The sequence below is a fragment of the Schistocerca americana genome, chromosome 7, assembly GCF_021461395.2.
Source record: "Schistocerca americana isolate TAMUIC-IGC-003095 chromosome 7, iqSchAmer2.1, whole genome shotgun sequence".
NCBI lineage: Eukaryota > Metazoa > Arthropoda > Insecta > Orthoptera > Acrididae > Schistocerca > Schistocerca americana.
Genome location: NC_060125.1, coordinates 83250917 through 83274247, shown reverse-complemented (window position 1 = coordinate 83274247; position 23331 = coordinate 83250917). Strand labels below are relative to the sequence as shown.

General features: G+C 41.9%; 1 protein-coding gene across 1 annotated transcript in view; it reads left to right on the top strand.

Annotated features, from left to right (window-relative positions):
- Window positions 1-23331, top strand: part of LOC124622086 (lipase 3-like) — a 175099-nt gene that overhangs the window by 72798 nt on the left and 78970 nt on the right. The window contains exon 3 of the mRNA XM_047147662.1: window positions 14879-14993. Within this exon, the coding sequence (XP_047003618.1) occupies window positions 14879-14993 (115 nt within the window). The remainder of the gene's footprint in view (window positions 1-14878; window positions 14994-23331) is intronic.

The window sequence follows — 23331 nt, the reverse complement described above, 5'->3', positions numbered from 1 at the left end:
GGTGACAATCTGAGCAGTTCTCTTAGGTTGTTCGCAGATGATGCTGTAATTTACCGTCTAGTAAGGTCATCAGAAGACCAGTATCAGTTGCAAAGCGATTTAGAAAAGATTGCTGTATGGTGTGGCAGGTGGCAATTGACGCTAAATAACGAAAAGTGTGAGGTGATCCACATGAGTTCCAAAAGAAATCCGTTGGAATTCGATTACTCGATAAATAGTACAATTCTCAAGGCTGTCAGTTCAACTAAGTACCTGGGAGTTAAAATTACGAACAACTTCAGTTGGAAAGACCACATAGATAATATAGTGGGGAAGGCGAGCCAAAGGTTGCGTTTCATTGGCAGGAGACTTAGAAGATGCAACAAGTCCACTAAAGAGACAGCTTACACTACACTCGTTCGTCCTCTGTTAGAATATTGCTGCGCGGTGTGGGATCCTTACCAGGTGGGATTGACGGAGGACGTCGAAAGGGTGCAGAAAAGGGCAGCTCGCTTTGTATTATCACGTAATAGGGGAGAGAGTGTGGCAGATATGATACGCGAGTTGGGATGGAAGTCATTGAAGCAAAGATGTTTTTCGTCGCGGCGAGATCTATTTACGAAATTTCAGTAACCAACTTTCTTTTCCGAATGCGAAAATATTTTGTTGAGCCCAACCTACAAAGGTAGGAATGATCATCAAAATAAAATAAGAAAAATCAGAGCTCGAACAGAAAGGTTTAGGTGTTCGTTTTTCCCGCGCGCTGTTCGGGAGTGGAATGGTGGAGAGATAGTATGATTCTGGTTCGATGAACCCTCTGCCAAGCACTTAAATGTGAATTGCAGAGTAATCATGTAGATGTAGATGTATGATAAACCTCTTCCCTCAAAAATATTTATCTTCTTCATACCTCCTCTGTGTTAACACAGGTGACGTGTCACTGATCTCATTTGTACTAAGATTGCAGTACACGCGCGGCGCCTGTTTGCTTCCATCGCCCTCAGTGGAATTCGTAAGTTCTAAGAGGTGTTGAAAGATGTGAAAATCACCGAACTATCAGTATAATAAGTCACAGCTGCAAAATACTAACGCGAATTCTTTACAGACGAATGGAAAAACTGGTAGAAGCCGACCCCGGGGAAGATCAGTTTGGATTCCGTAGAAATGTTGGAATACGTGAGGCAATACTGACCCTACGACTTATCTTAGAAGAAACATTAAGGAAAGGCAAACCTACGTTTCTAGCATTTGTAGACTTAGAGAAAGCTTTTGACAATGTTGACTGGAATACTCTCTTTCAAATTCTGAAGGTGGCAGGGGTAAAATACAGGGAACGAAAGGCTATTTACAGTTTGTACTGAAACCAGATGGCAGTTATGAGTCGAGGGGCATGAAAGGGAAGCAGTGGTTGGGAAGGGGGTGAGACAGGGTTGTAGCCTCTCCCCGATGCTATTCAATCTGTATATTGAGCAAGCAGTAAAGGAAACAAAAGAAAAATTTGGAGTAGGTATTAAAACCCAGGGAGAAGAAATAAAAACTTTGAGGTTCGCCGATGACATTGTACTTCTGTCAGAGACAGCAAAGGACTTGGAAGAGCAGTTGAACGGAATGGACAGTGTCTTGAAAGGAGGATATAAGATGAACATCAACAACAGCAAAACGAGGATAATGGAATGTAGTCGAATTAAGTCAGCTGATGTTGAGGGAATTAGATTAGGAAATGAGACACTTAAAGTAGTAAAGGAGTTTTGCTATTTGGGGAGCAAAATAACTGATGATGGTCGAAGTAGAGAGGATATAAAGTGTAGACTGGCAATGGCAAGGATAGCGTTTCTGAAGAACAGAAATTTGTTAACATGGAGTATAGATTTAAGTGTCAGAAAATCGTTTCTGAAAGTATTTGTATGGAGTGTAGCCATGTATGGAAGTGAAACGTGGACGATAAATAGTTTGGACAAGAATAGAATAGAAGCTTTCGAAATGTGGTGCTACAGAAGAATGCTGAAGATTAGATGGGTAGATCACATAACTAATGAGGAGGTATTGAATAGAATTGGGGAGAAGAGGAATTTGTGGCACAACGTGACAAGAAGAAGGTACTGGTTGGAAGGACACGTTCTGAGGCATCAGGGGATCACAAATTTAGCATTGGAGGGCAGCGTGGGGGGTAAAAATCATAGAGGGAGACCAAGAGATGAATACACTAAGCAGATTCAGAAGGATGTAGCTTGCAGTAAGTACTGGGAGATGAAGAAGCTTGCACAGGATAGAGTAGCATGGAGAGCTGCATCAAACCAGTCTCAGGATTGAAGACCACAACAACAACAGCAACAAGAGATGTCCACCAACCTGCAGTCTTCTATAGTTGTTGTCTCCTGCATAGAAAACAGCACGTAGGTCGTGAATCCGTAATCTTGAGGCTGTAAGCAACTCTTAGCGAAGAAGTATTATCTTAGAAGTAATTAAATTTCCAATCAGTTTGTTAAACGGGATGCCACTCGCTTTTTATTGGGAGAACACGAGAAACTGGCAATTGCATTCCTTTTTAGACTCAGGAAATTACTGTACTGCATATTTCCGTAATTAGTATCACACAGGTCTCAACTATATGTCCAAATAACCATCCATTCTTAATAATCTCTGTCTTCCGACACTGCCGTACCAGCTCTGACTTACACACTAGACATTGCTAACTAAGTCTTAACTGATACCGCAGCGGGCAACATCTCTGTCTTCCGAGATTGCCGAACAGGCTCTGATCTTACAGCCGAACCACTTCGCCCGCCATCCAAGTTAGGAGCGATCCGAAGATCACTGAAGTGCTTCGTCGACCTTTTCGTTTTGCAGTTGTTTATTATTTTGCTGGTTATTAACACCTGAGGCAACGGCATTGCCGCAGTGGATACACCGGTTCCCCTCACATCACCGAAGTTAAGCGCTGGCGGGCGTGGCCGGCACTTGGATGGGTGACCATCCGTGTCGCCATGCGCTGTTGCTTTTGTTTGGTGTGCACTCGTGATGCCAATTGAGGTGCTACTCGATCGAATAGTAATGACTCCGGTCACAGAAAACCATCATAACGACCAGGAGAGTGGTGTGGTGACCACACAACCCTCCTATTCGCATCCTCAAGTGAGGATGACACGGCGGTCGGATGGTCCCGATGGGCCACTTGTGGCCTGAAGACGGAGTGCTTCATTAATACTTGCCAAGTAATTATAGCATGCTATTGAGAATGCTTTAATTTGAAATTCAAGTAAATACGCTGTATAAAAAAAATGGCTCTGAGCACTATCGGACTCAACTTCTGAGGTCATCAGTCCCCTAGAACTTAGAACTACCTAAACCTAACTAACCTAAGGACATCACGCACATCGATGCCCGAGGCAGGATTCGAACCTGCGACCGTAGCGGTCGCGCGGTTGCAGACTGTAGCGCCTAGAACCGCTCGGCCACTCCGGCCGGCACGCTGTTTAATTTTTCAAATATTAATAATAGAATATTACCATTGTGACGTGCAGCTTCCGAACACGGCAGCTAATCCGAACACACCATGGATCATCTGTACCTCACGCCACACTACGTCATCTTGCCACTACTGCCTTCTCAACTGCTCTAAAAAGAACTTCTTATAGCCGAATATGATGGCTGAAAAGCCAGAAATATTACAAGATGACGGACTGCCGGAAGTGATCTGTGAGTGAGGTGTCACCGCAAGGCACCACACTTGCTAGGTTTTAGGCTTCAAATCGGCCGCAGTCCGTCATTACAGATCGGAATCGCGAGTCGCTGCTGTCGACGCTAGCAGACCGAGCGCCGCCACTCGGCTGGTCTTACAAGACAAGCTAGCGCAGTTCGACAGCCGACTTTAATAGGAATGGTTCACTTGTTATAGCTCCAGAGATCTCATTTGCAGAGACGCTAATTATCATAGCCTTCAGCTAAGTCAGTAGCTACGACCTAGCCAGGTGCCACATACAGTTTATGCATTGACAATTGATCTATATGTGTGAAGCAATCAGAATTGTAAAGAAGTATTCGCAGTTCAGTCTATAACTGCACTTGTAAATATTATTGTACAAAGTCAAGATCGACGTTCACCGCTGATGCTGAATTAAAGCTAAGTATTTAATTGTATTGCTGTCTGTTAACTTTCTAATCACCTAAGATGTTCCAGATACGTCCCGTCAAGTATAGTTCATTGATCCTCACGTCAGCGTACGTGATCAGCGCGTTAAATTAATTGGCCACACCTCGTGATCAGACTAAGAGTCAAATTGCGTGACTCAGCCGGGTCACCCTTTTTCCATGAGGCCCATAGTTCCGGGTTGGGTTGGGTTGGGTTGGGTTGTTTTGGGGGAGGAGACCAGACAGCGAGGTCATCAGTCTCATCGGATTTGGGAAGGACGGGGAAGGATGTCGGCCGTGCCCTTTCAAAGGAACCATCCCGGCATTTGCCTGGAGCGATTTAGGGAAATCACGGAAAACCTAAATCAGGATAGCCGGACGCGGGATTGAACCGTCGTCCTCCCGAATCCATAGTTACGCCTCATACACAATACTAAGGGTGCGTCGCTAGTCGTGCGTGGGTAGTTCAGTTGGTTCGAGGTCTTAACAAAGAGAATGCAGCACAAGAACCTATTTGCTAATTACCGGGTGATCAAAAAGTCAGTATAAATTTGAAAACTTAATAAACCACGGAATAATGTAGATAGAGAGGTAAAAATTGACACACATGCTTGGAATGACATGGGGTTTTATTAGAACAAAAAAAAGAAAGTTCACAAAATGTCCAACAGATGGCGCTGGACAGCAAAACGTCAGTCACTGCTACCATGACGGGTGAGAGGTACGCCGATATGTTACAGAATCGCATCATCCCCAGCCTGGCTGATAAATACCTGCTGGAACTTACGATGTTTATGAAGGATGGCGCTCCACCCGATATTGCTAGACGTGTGAAAGGCCTCTTGCGCGCGTTGTTTGGTGGTGATCGTGTGTTCAGCCGCCACTTTCGTCATGCTTGGCCTCCCAGGTCCCCAGACCTCAGTCCGTGCGATTATTGGCTTTTGAGTTACCTGAAGTGTGTCGTGATCGACCGACGTCTCTAGGGATACTGAAGGACAACATCCGACGCCAATGCCTCACCATAACTCTGGACATGCTGTACAGTGCTGTTCACAACATTATTCCTCGACTACAGCTATTGTTGAGGAATGATGGTGGACATATTGAGCATTTCCTGTAAAGAACATCATCTTTGCTTTGTCTTACTTTGTTATGCTAATTATTGCTATTCTGATCAGATGAAGCGCCATGTGTCGGACATTGTTTGAACTTTTGTATTTTGTTGGTTCTAATAAAACCCCATGTCTTTCCAATTTGTACCTCTCTATCTACATTATTCCGTGATTTATTCAGTTTTCGAATTTATACTGACTTTTTGATCACCCGGTACTTGGAGTCGTCGTTCATGGACCCACCGCCCAGCTGTGGTGCGCCGTGTGTGAGAAAACGTTGAACTGCAAGCAAGATGTTTCGACGATCCCCGTACGGTAACAAAAATAGTCTGTGACTGTATGCAGCGACCCCTGACAACCCGATGGCTGACGACTGGCGATGACCTTCGAAATGACGACCGCCTCTTACCGGCCGCCCGCTTCGATAAGTTGTTCCCAGCGGGTAAGATGGATCTTTTTTAGTGCACATGGTGTCACAATTTTTGTGGTATGGTTCCATTTATTTCATATAAAAAATAAAATAAAACATTGTGACGGAGCACCTTCATGGTGGGAAGGGGGAGACACCGTGGCCAGTCCTCGGGGTTCGACCCTTTCCCTTATTGCCTCTTCAAGCCTGACACTGACTGTTCTGCTTCACTAAAAAGAAAGTTGGTAGGCTGCGGTGCTCGTGGAGTATCGACGACGCATGTGGCGAGTTCCAAAAGCGTTTCTTTGTATTTGTTCCTTCCTTCCGTACTCAGTATAAAAAAAAATTAAAATAAAAAGTTGGTAGAGCACTTATCTGCGACATAGGTCCTGAGTTCGATTCTCGTTCTGGCACACAGTTTTAATCTGCCAGGAAGTTTCATATCAGCGCACACTCCGTTGCAGAGTGAAAAGTTCGTTCTGGAAGGCAGTGATGCTGCACACTGGGGTCTGCAGCGAAATTTACTTTCTGATTCATCCCAAAGGCACTCCGCTGGGTTCAGGTTGGGACTCTAGCAGGCCAGTCCATTTCAACAAACCACTGGCTCACAGATGCTGTCTCATAAACGGGCGCATTCTCATGCTGACAGTCACCATCTCTGAATGGTTCCTCTACTGAACGTACACAGTGCTGCAAAATGTATTCACATCCTTCTCTTTTCCATTTCTTTTGAGAAGTTTCTCTTTACGTTGACTTCCCTTGACATCCAGCTTGTTTCCCTTTTTTCTTTTTGTGGAGCTCGTACATTTTTCGTCATACCCAACACTTCATTAGCTTTCATTCGATTCCTATTCAATTTATCCAGAGTCCAACTGCTACTTGCATACAGCCGTGTATTGAATACAAATGATTCTAGAAAAAGATTTTCTGACATCTATATTCGTATATTTGCTGGTTAAAATGTTTTTCGCAGTCATAAATGCCTACTTTGCTACTCTTGGGGGATCGAAAAGTAGTGCCGTTTTTTACATTACATTGCACAAAGATACATTGTTGATAAGTTTTTATTTTTGATCAGAGATGTAATCACCCTCCTTATCAACACTCTTTTTCCTATCTAGGAGGAAATTTTCGATAACGGATCGATAAAAATCAATCGGTTTCCCAGCAAATTATATGGAGGTGGCATTTTGGACATCATCCACATTTTCAGATTTTTTGCCACTTAGGAACTATTGTAGCGATCGCAATAAAGGGAAATCCGATGGCGCAATATAGAGCGAATATGGTGTGTGCGGCAATACCTCCCACTACAATTCATTAATTTATCCCGGGGTTCGTCTTGCGTAGTGCGGTCTTCCATTATTGTGTTGCGGAATAACGCCTCCCCTGTTGAGAATCGCTGGGCGATTTTGAGTTAAAGATGGATTTCCTCCATCCAGCTGTTCACAGAAAAGGTGTGCATTTATAGGTTGTCGAGGATTACGCAGTTCAAAATAAACGACCCCGCGAATGCTCCACCAAACACACAGGAGTGCCTCCTGTCAGAGGTGACGTTTTACAAAGGGTCTTTCTTTATCACCTGAGGATACGTCTTCTAGTGGCAAGGAACCGGTCGTGACTTTTAACAAAACGTATTCTACGACACGGATTTGCTTCCACTCTCAACCTTAACATGGCGTCCCCTAAAGTCGTTGCTCTTCCTCGTTGATACGAGTCGGAAAGACCAAAATTACCGTATTTGAACTTTGAAAATGACTTTTTTGCATTCACGAACGTCTAATGCACTTAAATAAGCATCCCAACGTTTTCGGTAGCAACTGTTGCTGTGCTATCCTTGTGAAACTCAAGAAGCATACAATGCCGGATATGTACATCTTCTGGTATTAGAGTAGCCATTTCGCCATAAATGTCAAAAAAAATCAAAATTTAATTATTTACGAGGGAACAAGTCACTGCGACATTAAAATGTCTTTGGCACGACTTTGAAATACACAATTAACAGATAAACGACAAATGACTACCGCCGTGTCCAGAAATGACATAACTTTTCGGTCTCCCTGACGCTATCAAGTTGTTTCAACTAAACAATTCTGTCATCATTAGTTTTTACATTGGTTTTAATTCCTCCCGTATTTTTCCTCGCTACAATTTACTTTTGTTTTCCGTTTGTTCAGTCTTAATTCCATAGTTTAATAGAGTCTGACAGGACTTGCAACATTCTGTTCATTTCTTTTCTGCAGTCTGCAACTACTTCATTGTTATCAGCAAATATGACACGTTATCACGGAGTTTTACTCCCTTTGTCTTCTCCTTCATAATCTGAGTAGTTTCCTCAATGATCACATTAAATCAATATGAATCACAATATGAACTGTTTAGACGATGACCGGTTTCAATGCGTAATGACCATCCTCAGTCACTGAGGACTGAAACCGGTCATCGTCTAAAGAATTCATATTGGGATCAAAGACTGGAATAAAAAAAACATTTGACAGTATTGGATCACTGTTTGTATACGCGACCATGTCTAAGTTGGTGAGTGTATTTCCCTGCTGCCTTCCACACTCAGGTTTCTGTGGTTTGCCTCTTCCATCTGTGGACTCAGGAAACGTGCAGAATCTGCGCCTTTACCAAAGACAATCCACCTGAACAGAAGCTCACAAAAGCCACAAGTAAGATGAAACTTCCTGGCAGATTAAAACTGTGTGCCGGACCGAGACTCGAACTCGGGACGTTTGCCTTTCGCGGGCAACTGCTCTACCAACTGAGCTACCGAAGCACGACTCACGCGCGCTACTCACAGCTTTACTTCTGCCAGTACCTCGTCTCCTACCTTCCAAACTTTACAGAAGCTCTCCGCTGCAGAGTGAAAATCTCATTCTGGAAACATCCCCCAGGCTGTGGCTAAGCCATGTCTCCGAAATATCCTTTCTTTCAGGAGTGCTAGTTCTGCAAGGTTCGCAGGAGAGCTTCTGTAAAGTTTGGAAGGTAGGAGACGGGGTACTGGCAGAAGTAAAGCTGTGAGTACTGGGCGTGAGTCGTGCTTCAGTAGCTCAGTTGGTAGAGCACTTGCCCGCGAAAGGCGTAGGTCCCGAGTTCGAGTCTCGGTCGGGCACACAGTTTTAATCTACCAGGAAGTTTCATATCAGCGCACACTCCGCTGCAGAGTGAAAATTTCATTCTGGCACAAGTAAGATCTTCTGCAAAACATAGCTTTTAATTTATAGAATTCCTTGCCAGTGTCGAGAGTCTTAGTTTTCACGCTACTTTATTCTCCAAACGTTATCTGCGAAATATATGAACTGACATATGTAAAAAATGTAAACGCTTTTTAAAAGTTTTTTTTTGGGGGGGGGGGGAGGGGGGGGGGGCTAGGCGGTGTTTCGATCCTCGTAACCCACTCTCTGGATTCGCGCCTGGCTGCTTGAGGCTTGATCGATTCCCAATTACGAAAACTTGTGTAAACGTACAAAAACAAGCTATCAGTTGTGGGGCAACCTTTGTACCCGCACTAGCCCTATGTCGAGCAATGTGAAGCAAATCAACTGCAAGCTGCTGGACAAGGTTATTCTAGTTACGAAAACTAGCCTTGCTTCAGGACCATTACATCAGACGCCTATCACGGTAAGTGTAATGTTGCCTATGGTATACGTTTAACAAAATACGAAGCAGTTGACCCTATCATAGACAGACACGTCATGAACAGAACGAGAAGTTCGACGTTTCTTCGATAACCGCTTCCCAGGTCGACGGATTGGCCGTGAAGTCGCATGGCCACCTCGCTCAGACCTGACACGACTGGATTTCTTTCTCTGGCGTTTCACTACAGATCATATATATGTTCCTCGCCTACCAAACAATTTAGCTGACATGAAAAATCGAAGCTACACTTCCGTAGCACAAGTAATGCCCTATTTGCTGCAATGAGTGTGGAAAGAAATTGATTACCGGTGGGGTGTTTGCCGCATCATAAATTGCACTCATATCGAACCGAAATGACACTTCACTCTTTTATGTGAAACTTGAGATTCTTCGCTACAAAATGACACATCTACCGATTCCGTAAGTTATCTCAATAAATTTCTATACGATTCCAAAGTTGTTAAGTCCTTTTTCACTCACCCTATATTATCTACTGTCGTCTGCAGCTGTCGTTTCTTCGATTTTCGTGACGTCACCCTCCATTCATTTCTGTTTTTTGATAATATTTTGATGCCTGCACACAGACAGCACTTAAAGTCTTCATTAAACTGTTTTGCTCATTCTAATCTTTATCTGTCCCTACAGACAAAGACCCTGGAGGTATTTGCACTTCACTCAATAACTTAGCCTTTTTACTGGGTACGTTTTTTTAGATAACTTCTTTCTTTCCTCTCATTTGCTATATCTACTCCTCCGTCCGCAGCTCGTGGTCGTGCGGTAGCGTTCTCGCTTCCCGCGCCCGGGTTCGCGGGTTCGATTCCCGGCGGGGTCAGGGATTTTTTTTTTTTTCTCGTGATGACTGGGTGTTGTGTAATGTACTTAGGTTTAAGTAGTTCTAGGGGACTGATGACCATAGATGTTAAGTCCCATAGTGCTCAGAGCCATTTGAACCATTCTACTCCTCCTTGTTCTTCTTCAGTATCACAATTCGAATGTTGCAGTTTCCATTTACACTGTTTCGCTACAGTTGACGTTTCTCTGCAACAAAAGGCTGTAATACCGATCTTCATTTTCAGAAACGTCTTTCCCATTCTAAATCAGTATGTCATACTAGGTGATCACTTTTGCTGACGAAATATTTCAATAGTCACACCAGTCTTCTCCTGCAGCGTCCATTCAGCATTATCTTATTTCGTTCATCTCGTCTATTGAGTTCTTCTCAGAACTAATCTCCTTAAAAACATTGTTCTATTTTCAGTCCCTCTTCTTTCCTGGTGACTTGTTTGATACCAATCATTCAGTGCTCCATTGAACTCCAGCTTCTTTACTCGATAATAATACCTCGAAGGGTAGTAATATCTTCGATTATTTTGTGACACAAGCCGTTAATTTTCCTGTAGTAGAGTTTATTTGTAAACAATTTTAATGCATGCAGTAATAACTCTTACTGTTCATAGCTCGCTGCACTTAGTCAGATGATAAGTAGACTGCCCTCCGAGAGACACGTATTTAATTCTTGAACGTGTCTACACCTGCAGCCTGTGCGTTTGGTATGTAGGAAATACGTTCAAAAATAATGGTAAATTATAGTTTTTTGGAAATAATTTCATTTGTACGTCCACATTAATAATAACCCCTTCAAAATAATCCCCACTACATATTATACCTTCATGTCAGCACTTTTACCAATCTCCGAAACACTTCTATAACTCGATTCTACGGACAATTTTTAACTCTCAGCGATGTGACTTTAATCTCATCTACGTTTGTACAACGACGACCTTTCAAGCTTTTCTTTATTTCTAGGAACGAACAGAAGTCACACGGGGTCGCCGGCCGGTGTGGCCGTGCGGTTCTAAGCGCTTCAGTTTGGAACCACGTGACCGCTACGGTCGCAGGTTCGAATCCTGTCTTGGGCATGGATGTGTGTGATGTCCTTAGGTTACTTAGGTTTAAGTAGTTCTAAGTTCTAGGGGACTGATGACCTCCGATGTTAAGTCCCATAGTGCTCAGAGCCATTTGAACCATTTTTTTTACAAGGGGTCACGTTTGAAGAATATGCAGGCTGGGACGTCATTACTATTTTCTTTCTGGCCAAAAGTTTACGAATAAGCGATGTAATATGAGCAGATTCACTTTCTTCTGCAAAAGCCGTGAATTGTTTTGCCAAAAATCCGGGGATTTTATTCGGACTGCTTCGCGAAAACGGCGTTGAACTTATCTATGTAAACTGAAGTTGGAGGGGAGACAGGAAACGGTTACTCATGTCAGCTGCATCGGGACACTACGCGGAATCAGAGGCGACGAATGAGAAATGTGCACTGAGACGGTATTGGAACCCGCGATCTCCTCCTTACTAGGCAGGTGCGTTAACCACTGTGCAATTTGGGACACAGTGGTAGCTAGCGCAACTGCGAGGACTATCCCGGCACGCCTGAAGACCGACCTACACTCCCAGCGATCGCCGTCTATCCTCAGACCATTTCCTCCATGCTAACTACTCTGAGATTTCCGCAGGAGGTCGGATGTACTTTTGCATCAGCACTGAAGAACGTGGACCCACTGCCCATCTAGTGAATCAGTTATAAGTAGGCGTAGTATCTGAGGGACCAGACATCCCTCATTCATATTCAGGGTGACATCGGGAGATGGGCGGTTTTTAATGAAATAATACTCAGCCAACTTTAAAATTAATGCATGTTTGTTTATACAAAATCAAAGTTCATTATTTGCCATTTTAGATAACAAAGTTATTTGTGAAAAATAATGTCGTCAAGGTGATGTCCATCATTTCGAATGCAGGACTCAAGCCTCTTCTCAAAATCCTCCATCACACGGACTAAAATCTCTGCAGGGATGGCAGCAATTTCTTGAATGATTGCATTCTTCAACTCGTCCAAATTTTGTGGTTTGTGGTTATAGACACAGTTCTTAAGGTACTCCCAAGTAAAAAAAGTCACATACTGACAAGTCGGGACACGTGGGAGGCCAGGGAACATTGCCAAAACGTGAGATATTCCGGCCAGGAAACACGCGCCTAAGAACTGTCATTGAAGTGTTTGCAGTGTGCGATGTTGCCCCATCCTGCTGCCACCAAATGCGTTTTATAGGGATTCGTCGTCTTCTTAGTTCTGGTTTCAAGAATGTTTCAAGCATACGAATGTAACGAATCGATTTAACAGTAACTGTGGCCCCGTTCTCTTCAAAAAAATAAGGTCCAATAATGCCAACAGAGCCAAGAGCAAACCAGACTGTTACTTCTTCTGAGTGTAGAGGACGCTGGTGGATAAGGTGTGGATGCTCTGGAGCCCAGTAATGTAGGTTTCGCTTATTCACGGTCCCATTTAAATGAAAATGAGCTTCATCGCTCATCAATAAAATTTCATTTTCATTCGATCCCAAAATCATTTGCATTCTGTAAGCGAAGTCTTCTCGTACAGCAAAATCAGTTTCCTTAAGTTGTCGGACAATGACCATTTTGTAGGGATGGAATTTTAATTCTTTATGCAAAATTCGTCTAACCGATTCTCGATTGATTCGTAACTCACTAGCATGACGTCTAGCTGACCGTCCTGGGCTTCTGACTGCCGCTTGCCTCACCCTTTCAACATTTTCTGGTGTCGTTACTCTGCGTCTCGGGCTAGGATGCTTCTTATCCAGTATGTTTCCAGTTGATCTGAAGTTTTTCAGCCATCTGAGAATTGTGTTATGGCTCGGAAAAACTCCATGTCGACCGACATTAAACCGTGCACGAAAAAATCGCTGTGTAGCAATAATAGACTCACCACTTTTCACGAAACTGTCATAGACAAGCACTCGCCGTTGCAAGTCCCACTGCTCCACAGTGACTGAGTAAATGAAATGGCGTCTTGTGTGGCTCAGAACTATCCCCACCACGACCACCTCCCACCACTGCGCCCTCAATACTACGCAGTTCAGAACCGTCCGTCTCCCGTGCGTCACCCTGTAGCGGAACTTGTAATTAGTTCTCCTTATCGATTGTCTAACATTGTAACAAGAACTCATGGCGCACTATGCCCTTAAAAAATCGAAGAATGCATAGCCCTCACATTTGACCTCATTTGTCAATTTTTTTTCGGTCTTGGCGATCCAGAACGCATCCATTGAGATGACTGACCCTAAATTTCAATGTCGTATCCGTAAACCCATGTTTCATAATCAGTTACGAGACGAAAAAAATGGTTCAAATGGCTCTGAGCACTATGGGACTCAACATCTGTGGTCATAAGTCCCCTAGAAGTTAGAACTACTTAAACCTAACTAACCTAAGGACAGCACACACATCCATGCCTGAGGCAGGATTCGAACCTGCGACCGCAGCAGTCGCGCTGTTCCTGGCTGAGCGCCTAGAACCGCTAGACCACCGCGGCCGGCAGCTACGACACGTTTCAGCACTTCTGCGCCGTTCTTGACTTCATCTACATACTTCTGAGCATCTTTCATTCCTTTTTCTAGAAATTCTACAATTTTAGAACACATTTTGCTGTCACACATTTCATACCCATAAATCCGAAACAATTTCATGGCATCAGCTAATGGATATTACATCAGAAGCAGTGACTTCTTTGAATATGATTTGGCTACCTTTCATGATAATTTCTCATCTTCAACTCCTTCACAATCTTCTTCAGACTGCTTAAAACAGTTCTAAATCCGAGTTGTACTCATAGCAGGCTTGCTAAGAGCGATTTTTAAAATTTCTCATAATTCTGTTCCCCTTATACCATTTTATGCTATCAAAATGTACTGCAAAACCTGTAATCCATTTTCATACAAAATAAATAATCGGCAATAATACCAAACAAATATAACTTTCTTGACAGCTGACAAGAGACTAAACATACGACATGGATAACACTCTGCAGATATTTTTCAGACATGCTTGCCAACGCAACAACGAATAATTCGCGCTAATCGAACTAACACGATTCGTGAAATTAGAATATTCCCATTATTTTTTAAACACGTCTCGTATTGTTTAGCAAAATCGGGAAGATATTGACCCATGAGACGTTTTGGCACAATTTTTAGAAATTAGTACGGACCACTAGACTTGAGAGTTACCGTTTGTCGTTTGTGACTCGTAAAATGCAGTGTGTTTTCTGGATACGGTACCTAATTGACATCTGCGGCTAAAGAAGACGCTTTTCGCTTTAAGATGCCTTAAGTATTGTTTCACTTTCGTCGCTTATGTTCCATGTGTTGGAACCTTTTTTCCTTCCTGTAACGTCTTAAAACGAACAGTATGCATATCGCAAGTACTGATATGTTAGAAGTGCTATAGTACTGTTGGCAGAATGACCCATCCAAATTTCTCTATCTCTTTCTCTCTCTCCCTCTCTCTCACACACACACACACACACACACACACACACACACACACACACACACACACATTATTTCCTGCATGACCGTAGTCAATAGTACGCACATTTTTATGTAAATGTCATTATCAACAGAGATTTCAGTAAGGAAATAAGGTCGCATCGTAGAGAGAATTGCCTTTCGTTACAGGTCTCTGGACCTTTATGAATGCCAGAGTACAAGGAAGAGTAGATTAATGCGTGCGTTGTGTCTTCCGCAGCTTACCGGCTGTATGAGGCGGGATACGACGTCTGGATTGGGAACTCCCGAGGCAACACTTACTCTCGCGCCCACTCCAACATGTCCATCCACGACTCTCGCTTCTGGGACTTCAGGTACGTACCAGATGTATTCAGTCCGATGTGAGGAGTCTTTAAGAGTCAGGGAATCCGGTAGCACTGCATTATTTCGCAATAACTAAGCATTACTAACATATCAGTACTGCCAGTTTAAGAGCAGGATTTTCCCAAATTTTACCAAGTTAATGTCTAACCCAATGTTCCTCCCCTCCTCCCCCCCCCCCCACCCCCACCCCACGACCCCTCCTCATCACACACACACACACACACACACACACACACACACACACACACACAGAGTGACTATTTCCCTTCGTGAAGTGTGTGTTTGTTGTGTCTTATGGATATGCGCCCTGTGTAGGCGAATATGATGAGTCTGCGCAGTGTTTATTAAAATGTTTGCGTTGCTAGTAACGATGAGAGGCGGAATGCAGGGGACAAAACCCCAGTGCTGGCACATGGCCTGTTCCTCATCAATAGGACCAAAGCAGCCGGCGAGCGTAACTTCTGACATACGGTCCACCTTTAACGTCATATGCCCGTACTTCCTGAGACTCTGCAGAAAGGTGTCGAATTCAACAAAGGGTGTCGGTGATCTTCTTCTTCCCTTACCGCTCAAATGCAGACGGAGAAAATTCGTTTCTTCACTTGTTGCGGCCCTCTTTCTTCGAAATAACGCTTGAATTTATTTTAAAATTAGTTAATGACCTGAGATCTCGAGCGCTGAAGTTCATATAACTTCACTCGAGTGAACCACTGCAATAAGGCGATAATGACAAATCTCGTGGTAAAATTAATTTACCAGTGTAATAATCATCTCACTGCTGTGAAATGTTCCGCCGCTACGTCTACGATAAGTCAAAGAATAATACTTGTCTCAGCTCCACTCAGTAATTAAGAAACTGCACACTGTGCTAAATTAGTCAAAATGAGATGTTAATTCTCTCATTACGGTTTACTGCGTAAGGTTAAACAATTATTTCTTGTCGCGGACATTTTCGCGACAGCTGTATATAAATTCCAGTAATTTAAAACAAAAATGCCTATTGGACGCTGCAATTTACTCTTTTTTTTTATCTGTGCTCTCAGGCACACCTCGCCTCGTTTACAGGGTAGGTGTCCTGAAATATTACATATAAAAGTTAGTGTGCAGCGTGCAAAAGTCGTCTTTCTTTTAAACAACTGCAATTTAAACCATTGTTCACTAAGTTAGAACATAATATACTTTTTTTAACTCTCCATCGGAGTGCATATTGGGGACGCAGCCGTATATGATAAATAATTAAAAATTAAGTAGTCTCTGGCTGCAGGAAATTTTCACAAATTTTTTTGGGGTGGGGGGGGGGGGGTGGGAGGTTGGGAGAGGGGAGGGACTTCCATCTTCAAATCCACCTGTGCACGTAGAAAAAATTTTCCAAAGACTACCTTACATGAACCCAAATACAACATAACAGAAAAATCGTCAAGCCTCTGGGACACAAGGTCACTTTACAGTAATGTTGACACAGAATGTATATGGAGTTACAACTACTCATAGCCCAAACCTATGGTTACTATACATACTCTGTAATTAATCGCTGTAATTAATCGTAAATAAATGCAAGTGTATTAATTTTGAAAATAATGTATATTTGATTTTGTAAGTTTATTTTTGTGTCATAGGCGACATTATTAGGAAGTTGTTTATCCTGTATTCAACCGGTATGTTCTGTTTTCCATATTATGTTCTTTGGTATAGCTTCCGCTAACCTTGAAGATAGAGGTTGAGGTTTTGTTGTTTATTTGATATAGTGATGTGTCTTTTGTATTAAATTAAAAACTTAAATACAGAATGCCAAAAAGTGTTTAATGATGTGCTTATGGGGAAACACAAATCATTCAAAAGAGGAAGAAATGAACACGAGGTGACTTCGATTTATCCTGCTGGAAGAAGCAGATCAATTGCTAATAAAGGTAAGTCATGTAAGTATCATAAGGGATGAAATTGGACCATATTAATCCAAATAGGTATTTATAATTATAAAGTTTAATAACCTCGCGTTATTTTGAAGTTCATTGACTACAGACGCACTTGAAAGCAATTCTAAACACAAGATAAATTTGCAGAGTGCAAGCTCAACTTTCAAACTTCCATATCAAAGCAAAGAGAATGGTTTAGTAAATCCAGCTGAAAATTATCTGGCTTTTCATCAAGTTCGTCACTATTATAGCTTTAAGTCAATGGGCTGCACGAGTAAATTACACACAGTGCTGTACAAAAACTATATCACTGCTAAGCAGTTTCGTGTACTCACACCAAAGCTGAAAATACTGTTAAATTTATTTTACCACCACATTCAATAGAGACATAGGAGCAACCATGGCACTACGAAAGTGTTCCATATTCTAATACAACACTTTAAAAGCAAAGTACATGGGTTCGACATGAAACTGAATGAAATGAAATTCAGGCTTAATGAATAATGAGACACAACAGCCGCATATATAAAGGATACATTACAAACACTTGGTACAGTAAAGAAAATTGTCCATCTTGCTCGTGATAGTACTAGCACTAATTACAGTGGAATCGGAAGGGCTGCTGGGAACAATGTATTCAGCCACATAAAAAGTTATTGAATTCAGAATAGGAAGGAAAGTACGTGTAGGCAACATGGTTTTTTGATTCCAGGTTGAACACTGATATTGATTAAAATGTTTTGAAATTATTCACCTACTTTTCCATTTATACTGTACATACAGTGATTTTGCGGACGTTAGATACTATCATTTGTTATACCATACAAAAACTAGATGGTTTTGTCAATTTCCCGGCAATGAAAGGTTGATTGATATGTTTCCAGCATTTAAATCTTACTTTTCTTACTCAAGCTTCTACTTTTTTTAAACTAAGGGAAGCTAGGTTGTTGTTTGTTCACACAGTGATGTCAGTTTTCAACAATAATATTCCGAACTTGGAGAAAGAATCTAATTCTCTATCTGAATCTATTTCTGTTTTATCAAAATAAAGGCAATTCTTACAAATAAAAGGGAAGAAGATCACTTACAGGAATGTGTCAGTTTTGGCAAAGGGATGACAGTTATGTATAGTTCAGGAGCTCAAGCCATTCAAGTGGATACCGATCTCACGAATTCCTATTTGGGAGGATGTTGAAACCTGTATCACGTATGTCAATGAACAGACAAATGTAACTGTTACTGGTGCATCGTGCTTCGATCAGTTTTGTAATTTTATAAAATTTTTGAAGGACTATCAAAGGAAACAAAATCAGTCAACAACTGATTTGTGGTGTGTATATTCAATAAGGCATCTAGTGTTCTTTGGTATTCTGAACTGTTGAAAATTTACCAGTAGTAATAATGCTAACACAGAACGTATCTTCCTTTGTAAAAGCACCCTGGTCCCAAATACTTGAACTGCCTAAGATTTTATAAATACTCAGGAAACAAAAAGCTGTTAAGAGAGATTCCTTCATCCTCCAGATATTCGTGTCATAAAAGTGAAAAAGACAGTAATGAGATAATTGTAGTGATGAATTAACTTTCAAGGTACTGCATATTTTATCTTAAAATAACACGGAAAGTCACTGATTTTAGCTTAGGGCACTATTACGTGTTTTATTTTATCGATTAAGTGTTTATTTATATACATTGTCCTTTTCTTAGTGATGAACTTACGGTAAACATACCCAAACCAAATATTAAACGAATAATTTTGAATTAAAAGCAGTTATACCAGGAGTGTCTAACTACTCTCCACAAGCAATAGGCATTTATGGCGTAGACAAAAACCTCTGTACTGAACAAGAATGAATATTAATCCAAAAATATACTAAGATATAATGAAAAACTAGTTTTAGGCATATGACTACGTGGCCCAGGGGGCACAGAATAGCATTTTTGTCTAGTTACTCTTCCAGAATAACGTTCACTCAGTTTTATCGCACTGATTTTCAATTTAAAAAAGTTTCAAGTTTTTAAAGATGATATTTCCGCTGTGACTATTCCTTCCTAGTAAACGAAATGTTAGCTGCCAGCATTACATTACGATGGTTAACATGTGAAGTAGAAATTACTGATCGTATTAGTACTTCATTCTGTAAATTTTCATTACTATACCATGGGTCAAAGAAGATAACTGTAGCGATTTTAGCAACTTCTGTTTTATAGTATGACGATCATAGGGGCGATTATTCGCCTAATTTCATGCTTTGACTATGTATCCCACGGAGTATAAAATAGTTTTTCATTACAATTACCTCAGTATCGTTTCAGATTAATGTTCAGTTATGATCAGTATAATTGTTCCTTGTCGAGATTAGTTAGACACTTCCACAATAAGTTGCAATCCAACTGTAAACTGATTACCAATAATTTGTAATGGCCTCAACGTCCCATAGCCGAAAATATTATTCGCTTATTATTTCGTCTGGACTATGAGTAATTGTTGTTCCACGTGTATTCTGACTTACAACTTATACGTACGAAATTTACCCTACTTTTGTGTCCAGGAGACTTGACAACTAGTAACATATACTTAGTGAAAAATACTGTCATCTTGTAAAAGCACTGATGTAACGTACTTTTGGCAAAATTTTTATTAAATGCACAGATGCATCTGAAGATGAGAATGGAAGTTCCGAAATCTATCACGTAATAGAAAAAGTTATGAAACCATCCTGGAGGCAAAGGCTATTTTATTTATAATTACTAATATATTCTTTGAATCACATGACAGGCAATGCACCTATAAGTATTAAGCTGCCTAACTCTTTAAATATATTAAAGATAACTGCAGTACCCCTATCCTGGCGTAACTGTAAACACGTCAGTCTAGAACGAGTACAATGCAAAGACTGTTTTCCGTGACAGAGTCCAGTTGTGGACGCCGTTGCCTCTTAGATCACTGTTAAACGACTCCGCCGCATTCACCCGCCCGGAACGCGAAGCTGGGTGATGGCTAGAATGTCCTTGTAGATTACGTGAAAGAATTTGTTTCGAAAATGATTAAAGAAATGGTTTTCCCACATGTCATCCTTCTCCCATTATTCAGCAACAGTTAAAAAATCCATCACCCTCTCATGACATCTGAAATAAAAATTTTAGTGGGGAATAAGGAAACGTACGTAACTGGACCGTTGCACACAAGCATTCGAACTGGCTTTAATGTGCCTGATAGTCCCGCCTTTATTAGCTTCTAAACAATGCCATTTTCACTTGAGACACCATACACAGGCCGAACTAAGCAAGAATATCACTCTATAAGTCTGTTTGGCTCTCTCTGTATTCCACAAATTCTATATTGATGTCGGCAGCTTTGCTTTACCATCAAAAACACGGGAGTCAAGGGCTATCAACCCATTACACTTTCTTGTGCCCTGTGACCTTCGGCCGACAACATGTGTGATTTGCGCATTCGATTGTAGAAATGCAGGGAGATTACCAACTTTGCAAGCTTAGCCACAACAAGATGTACATGATATAACAAAGAAGTGTGGCTGAAGTTTCAGAAGATTATTAGTCTGACTTGCTTAGCCACAACAAAACATACAGGGTGTATCAAAAAGCAATGACCGAACTTTCAGGAAACATTCTCCCCACATAGAGGAAGAAAATATATCATGCGGACACGGATCCGGACACGCTTTATTTCTATGTTAAAGATCGTTTTCTACTTCCCTTCATGATGACATAAATGATGGGGAACATACAGAAATTGAACGTACCAGCTTTACATGAAACGCTTTCTGACGTAAAATGTTCAACAAACCCTCTCCGTGACACCTTCCTAAGTGACATGTTTTGAATGCCCTCCGTTAGAAGGGATACTTGCATCAACCCGCTGTCGCATTGAATCCCTGATGCACTGATGAATCACTGGAGAATTGTGTATTGTTTCACAACCTTTCACAATGCGGACAAGAAGATTCTGTACCTCTGGTACGGTGGTTCTGTACACAAAAACTTTCAAATACCGTCACAAATAAAAGTCTGGTGGATTTAGGTCCGAAGAGCGTTGAGGCTATCGCATTCTTCCAGCTCTACGTATCAGAGAATCTGTTATTTGGAAGCCTACGAATATCAACAATGAACTGAGGATGAGCTCCACGGCGCATGAAGTACGACCTTTGTCGCACTCGTAGACGCACTTGTTCTAGCAGAACACGTGCAGCTTACTCTAAGAAGGTGTGGTAAGTTTCTCTGTTTAACCTGGGTGGAAGAACGTAAGACTATAACAAACAGCCGCAAACAGTGCCGGCCAAAATTTTGAAAGAATATATTTGTTGATAACCCCATTCTCCAGAGATACATCAGCACATCAGGGATTCACTGCAGGTACCACTGCTAACGGAAGGCGTTCAAAACACATCACTTAGGAAAGTGTTTCATACGGTAACGAAGAAGACATTTCGAAAATATCATGTAAGGAAACGTTTCACGTAATACTGGTAAGTTCCGTTTCCGAGTGTTTCCCATCATTGACGTCATCATGAAGTGTAGTAGAAAATGAGCTGTAACATGGAAACAAAGTTTTTTCCGACCCATGTTTATGTAAGGAGCGAAAAATAAAACGGACAAACTACATCGAAGAAACACGTTAACGAAACACACAAAATAGCCCGTATTTACACTCTAAGACAAAAAAAATCGACATACCATGACAGAATTATCCGAACCAGACGGAAATCTGTAAATGTGATGTACATATACATGTACATGTACAGACAAACAAATGATTACAATTACAGAAAAATTGTATGATTTATTCAAGAGAAAGAGTTTCACAAATAAAGCAAGTCAATAACACATTGATCCACCTCTGGCCGTTAAGGAAGCAGTTAATCGGCTTAGCATTCATTGATATAGTTGCTGGCCATTCTCCTGTGGGGTATCATGCCAAATTCTGTCCAATTGGCACGTTATATCCTCAAATTGACGAGATTGTTGGAGGACCCTGCCCGTAATGCTCCAAACATTCCCAAATTGGGAGAGATCCGGCGACCTGGCTGTACAAATTAGAGTTTGTCAAGTACAAACAAAAGCAAAAGAAAAAACTTTCGCCATCTGCGGGTGGGCATCATCTTGGAGAAATGTAAGCCCAGGCTGGCTTGTCTTGAAGGGCAAAAAGAACGGGGCGTAGAACATCGTTGACGTGTCGCTGTGCTGAAGGCTGCATTGGATGATAACGTAAGGGCTCGTGCTATGGGAAGAAATGGCAGCCACGACCATGACTCCTGTTGCTGTTGGGCTGGTACCCCAGTGCTGAGATGGCTCTTCGGCCTAGAATCTCATTGACTGGAGTAGTCTCCAGTGATGAGTCCCACTCCGAACTGAGCCCCGACGACCTGCCAAGACGTGTTTGGGGACGTGGGACACCAGCCTGACTGTCGCCTGCAAAACAGCCCACCAACCAGGAGTGATGGTCTGGGCTGCCATTTCTTTTCATAGCAGGACGCCTTTGGTTGTCAACCGCGGCATTCTTACAGCGCAGCTGTACATCGACGATATTCTACGTTTCGTTTTGTTACCCTTCATGGCAAGCCCTCCTGGCCATACATTTCAGCAAGATAATGCCCACCCGTACACCGCGAGAGTTTCTGCTGGTTGTCCTTGTGCTTCCCAAACCCTGCCTTGGCCAACCAGAACGCCGGATACCTCCCCAGCGGAGAACGTTTGAAGCATTATGGACAGGGCGCACCAGTCATCTCGAGATTTTGACTATTTAACACGCCGCTTGGACAGAATTCGGCACGATAACTGCTTGCATAAGGGCTGGAGGTGGAGTAACGCGTTACTGACTTGCTCAATTGGTGTAGCTTCTTCACTAGAATATATCATCCAATTTTTCTGAAATTGCAATCATTGGTTTGTCTGCACATCACATCTACCGATTTCCATACCGTTACGATAATTTCTTCGCTTTTTTTCTTCTTTTTTCTTAGAGTGTATGCAACGTGATTGGCAAAGGCCCGAAAACACTTTTCTAGGGCTCACCTGAAGTTACTACTACATCTGTCGATGTCCTTTCATCCAAAAGACGAGTAGGATGCTGCGTCCTCTCCACCAAGAAATCCTCAGTCCAGTCACAAATGTCGTTTGATGCCCCATTAGAGCTTACATTCGATAACAAGTGCAAGCGTGGTACTTTTTATTCAAATGCTTTTCTGGAGTCAAGAAATACCGCTTCTATTGTACTGCCTTGATCTGTGGCTTCCAGACGTCGTCTGAGAAAAGCGAGACGTTGATTCACAATAGCACAGTGTAATATATATATTCTAACTTATGGTGTACGTATGTAAGCGTCCTTTGTTACAAGCTATTACTTACAGTATTTTTAGATCCATTATATCTTAAGACTGGTAGTTTCAGATCC